The following is a 4,056-nucleotide window of genomic DNA, read 5'->3' on the forward strand; positions in this document are numbered from 1 at the left end:
ACTGTTTGGATGGAGAAGGAAGGAAGAGCCCAGCACAGTGCCCTTCCCCTGCCCAGACAGGGATGCTCTAGACCAGTTGAGCTTGGGATAGGAGATCAGTGCTCATTTCCACTTGCTCATGCCCATCTTGGACAGCATGTGGCTCAGCTGGAGCTGTGGTTTGCAGCCCCCTGATGCTCAGAGCTTCTCCTGTCTCTCCACAGAGCCCCGCAAAGGTGTCTTGCAAAGGACTTGGCCTGCAGAACTTTCCCAAGGAGCTTGGCCAAGGAATTAAGTATCTTGAACTCTCCAACAACTTCATCCAAAACTTGTCAGGCAACTCCCTGCCAGGATTTGGCCAGCTGGAGTACCTGGATATGTGCTTCAACCAGCTGGAAGCTGTGTCAGCCCCAGCCCTGGCTCAGCTGCCTCAGCTGCGCTCACTCCTCTTGGGCTCCAACCACCTGGACCACAACTACTTGGCCAATGGGGAAGCTTTCCATCTCCTGAGGAATATAGAGGTCCTGGACCTGTCTGTGAATAACCTGGAGAGCCACATGGCAGGCTGGTACATCAGCAACCTGACCAGCCTGAGGATGTTGGACCTGTCTGGGAACAGGCTGACCAAGCTGCTGTCAGGGATCTTCCAGAGCTCCTCACAGCTGCGCCAGCTTGACCTCAGCCACAACTACATCATGGACATCCAGGAGGGAGTTTTTGAGCCTCTGGAAGAGCTGGAGGTGCTGAACATGGCTTTCAACTCCCTCCACTGTATCTCTGGCTTCAGCCTGATGCAGCTGCAAGTTTTAAACCTCAGCCACAATGCCCTGGAGCTCTTCTCCTCAGAGAGGGAGGAGGAGGGAGCTGAGCACTACCTGCTGCGAGTGCTTGACTTGAGCCATAACAGACTCCTCTACTTCCCAGAGCTCCCCAAAGCCCATGAGCTCACCCACCTAAACCTCTCCCACAACCTCATTGCTTCCCTGCTGCCAGGCTCACAGCAGCCAGGGGAGTTTGTGCTGCTCTACAAGGAGATGGTGTGGTTCAACAGGACCACGCGTCCCACGGCTCCTCCGGCTCGTGTGGCTGACTTGGATCTCAGCAATAACCGCCTGGAGCTGTTCCCATTTGCCTTTTTCCACAGGCTAGGCTCTCTGCAGAGCCTCAGCCTGGCTCTGAACTGCCTCCAGGATGTCACCTGGGAGTCACTGGGCAGCAGCACAGAGCCTGGAGAGCACTCGCCTGTGCTGTCCGTGCGCTCCCTGAACCTCCACGGCAACTCCCTCCGTGTGCTGCCACGCTGGTTCTTCAGCTCTCTGCCTCTCCTGGAGACCATGGATCTGGGCTCCAACAGCCTCCAGCCTTGTGAGAGCCAGGGAAGAGATTTGGGAGGGGAAACTCATGTGTCAGCTCCTGGAGACACCTGCACTCCCTTCTACAATATGCCTGGCTTGAGGCACCTCAACCTTCGCCACAACAACATCTCCAGGCTGCACCCCTATGCCTTCAACCAGACCTCGCTGCTCTCCCTGGACCTCTCAGGGAACAGGGACCTGTCTTTGCCCAGGGAAGCCCTGGGGGGGTTGGAGCAATCCCTGCAGGAGCTGTCCCTGAGGGACAACCAGATGGATGAGAGCAAGGCAGTGCTGCCCTGCCTGGCCGTGCTCCGCGCCCTGGACCTCTCGGGCAACCACCTGAGCCTGCTGCCCTCAGGGCTGTCTTGCTCCCCTCTGGAGAGCCTGGATGTTCGGGATAACAACCTGCAGACCCTGGGAGACCTGGGCAGCTGGTCCCAGAGCCTGAGGACTGTGGCTGTGGCTGGGAACCCCTTCAGCTGCTGCTCTCTGGGCTGGCTGGAGGTGCTGCGTGAGGCTGCGGTGGCTGTGCAGGACCTGGAGGAAGCTCGTTGTGCCTTCCAGGAGCATGGGCAGAATGTCTCGGCCAGGATCACCAGCTCTCCCCAGTGGCTCTGTCCCAGCCCCAAGGGCAGTGTCTCACTGGCTGTGCTGGTGGTGCTGGTGAACCTCTCCCTCCTCAGTGCTGTGGTGTGCTGCCTCCTGAGGAAAGGGCAGAAGCCTCTGGAGTGTGTGGCACTGAGGAGAAACAGGGTGGGAGTCTTTCCATCTCATCGCAAAGGAGAAAGATCAGCTGAGGAGAAGCCACCAGCCAACATCACCCAAGTGTAGCCCAGAGCTGTGTGTGGGAGTCTGTCCCCAGTCTCAAAGGACAAGGATCAGCTGAGGAAAGACCACCAGAGATTATCACCCAAGGGTAGCCCAGAGCTGTAGCCATCACTCAGAACTCTCATTACTGTTAATAACGTTCATGGTAATAATATGGTTGTGGTTTATGTTGCTGGTTCCTGTGTGTTCGTGAGCCCAGGGAGGGGAGTGTGGGGGGTCTTGGGCTCTGGGCTGGGTTGACGTGAGCTCTGGGCCACCTCTCCTTCTCCAGGAGGAATGTTCTCCCATCTCCTCTGATCCCTGCTGTAAATTAAACACACTACAAGAAGTTTTGAGTGGGTTTTCTACCCTTGTCCCATCCAGGACAAGAAGCCAAGCCCTGGGCTGGTTGGATTGATCATTCCCTTCACCCCCTGACCCATCACACTCTGCTGTGGGCTGGGAATTATCTCCATTGGAGCCACCTGTGGGTTTCCCAGCTTTCCCACAAGCCCTGCTTGCCTTTAAATAGGCTTAATAGCTCTGCTAAATAGATGCTGCTGCTCTCAGAGCAGGGAGGAGCAGGCAGGGAATTGGAGTGGGAGTGGTGGTGGCTGTGGAGCTGGCAGGGCTCAAAGTGCTTCCAAGGTGCTGGGAGGACATCCCAGTATCCACTGGGATAGTGGGAATGAGAGCAAACCAACCCGTGCTGTCCCTGGGTGACGTGGAGCTCTTCAGGTGGCTGCAGGATGTCCCATCTTCAATGCCTGGACCCCGAGGTGGTGCTGGCAGAAGCAGCTGGTCCCTGTCCATGGTAAGTGCTTGATGAGTTGTGGTTCTTGGTGGGCTTGGCACCCTCTGAGCACCCACAAAGCCAGGGCTGAACCCAGAGGGCTCAGAGCTCTGCTAGGGAGAGCAGCAGGAGTTGGTGCTGAGTGGGATGGAGCTGTTGGCACTGTGTGATGATGAGATGTTCCTGGTCTCTCTCTGTCCATCCCAGGTGTGACACATCCATCTCCCCAGGGCAGAATGGTGCTGAGCCCCCCACACTCAGGTGCTTGAGGAGCACCTGAAGGGCTGAATCAGCCCCAGGGCAGGACAAAACTGAGTCTGCACTAAAGCCTTTCACACTTCACATCTCCCTGGTTCCACCTTGGAAGTCCCCACTGGGCCCAGCTTGGCCACACACCTGGGGGGTTGGAGGTTGCGGGAGCAAAAGGGCTTGGAAGTTACTTAAAATCCCAATTACTTCACTTGCCTCTTCTGTATTTTTTCTGTATTTCCTTTCAAGCTTATCATGGTTTTACTGGGAAGCAAAGAGCAGTTTGGCTGTAAAACAGATGTTTGGGCTGCAACTTCTTGGTCTTTGCTGGGTATTCAGCTCCTACAGGACCCTCAGTGCCTTTGGTGGTGTTGTGTCCATCCCTGTGTTTCCATCCATCCCTGTCTCAGTTTCCCTTTGATCTGCTCAGTTCCCTCTCCCAGAGAGCTGCTGGCAGTGCCTGGGGCATGGCAGGGGAGGCTGATGTTGTGTGTCCCCACCCTGCAGGGACCTGGGGACAGGTCACAGCCTCCTGCTCCAAGGTGGCTCTTAGCTGGATCTCCTGTTTCCACACACACCTTCCCCTTGGTGCTCCCCTGTCCCCCTTGGCTGCTGAGCCACAGCCACTGTGAGCCCTTGTGCTCTCCCATCCTGGTGCTCCTCAGCTCCATTCCCAGGGCTGTCCCAGGGTGATGTCCCTGGGGAGCCACAGCCAGTTGGGATCTGGGCATGGAGTGTGCCAGGAGCTGCCAAGCCCCTCTGAGTCTCTCATGTGCTTCTCCCCAGTGGTGTCCACTGTCCTGGGGTGGCACCTGAGCTCCCTGGAGCAGGGACCTGTGTCCTTGTGTACCCAGGAAGCACCAGGACAGCAGG

At 57.1% G+C, this 4,056-nt stretch overlaps 1 protein-coding gene across 1 annotated transcript; it reads left to right on the forward strand.

The window, feature by feature from the left end:
- Positions 1-203: 203 nt before the first annotated feature.
- On the forward strand, positions 204-2,579 carry LOC103808790 (leucine-rich repeat-containing protein 32-like; the record flags this gene model as incomplete). Its single annotated transcript, XM_009081594.1, has 2 exons — positions 204-1,997; positions 2,526-2,579. Coding segments are annotated over 2 exons (1,848 nt in total), but the record flags the coding sequence as incomplete, so codon positions are not given.
- Positions 2,580-4,056: the final 1,477 nt, after the last annotated feature.

Source organism: Acanthisitta chloris, unplaced genomic scaffold, assembly GCF_000695815.1.
Source record: "Acanthisitta chloris isolate BGI_N310 unplaced genomic scaffold, ASM69581v1 scaffold13559, whole genome shotgun sequence".
Taxonomy (NCBI): domain Eukaryota; kingdom Metazoa; phylum Chordata; class Aves; order Passeriformes; family Acanthisittidae; genus Acanthisitta; species Acanthisitta chloris.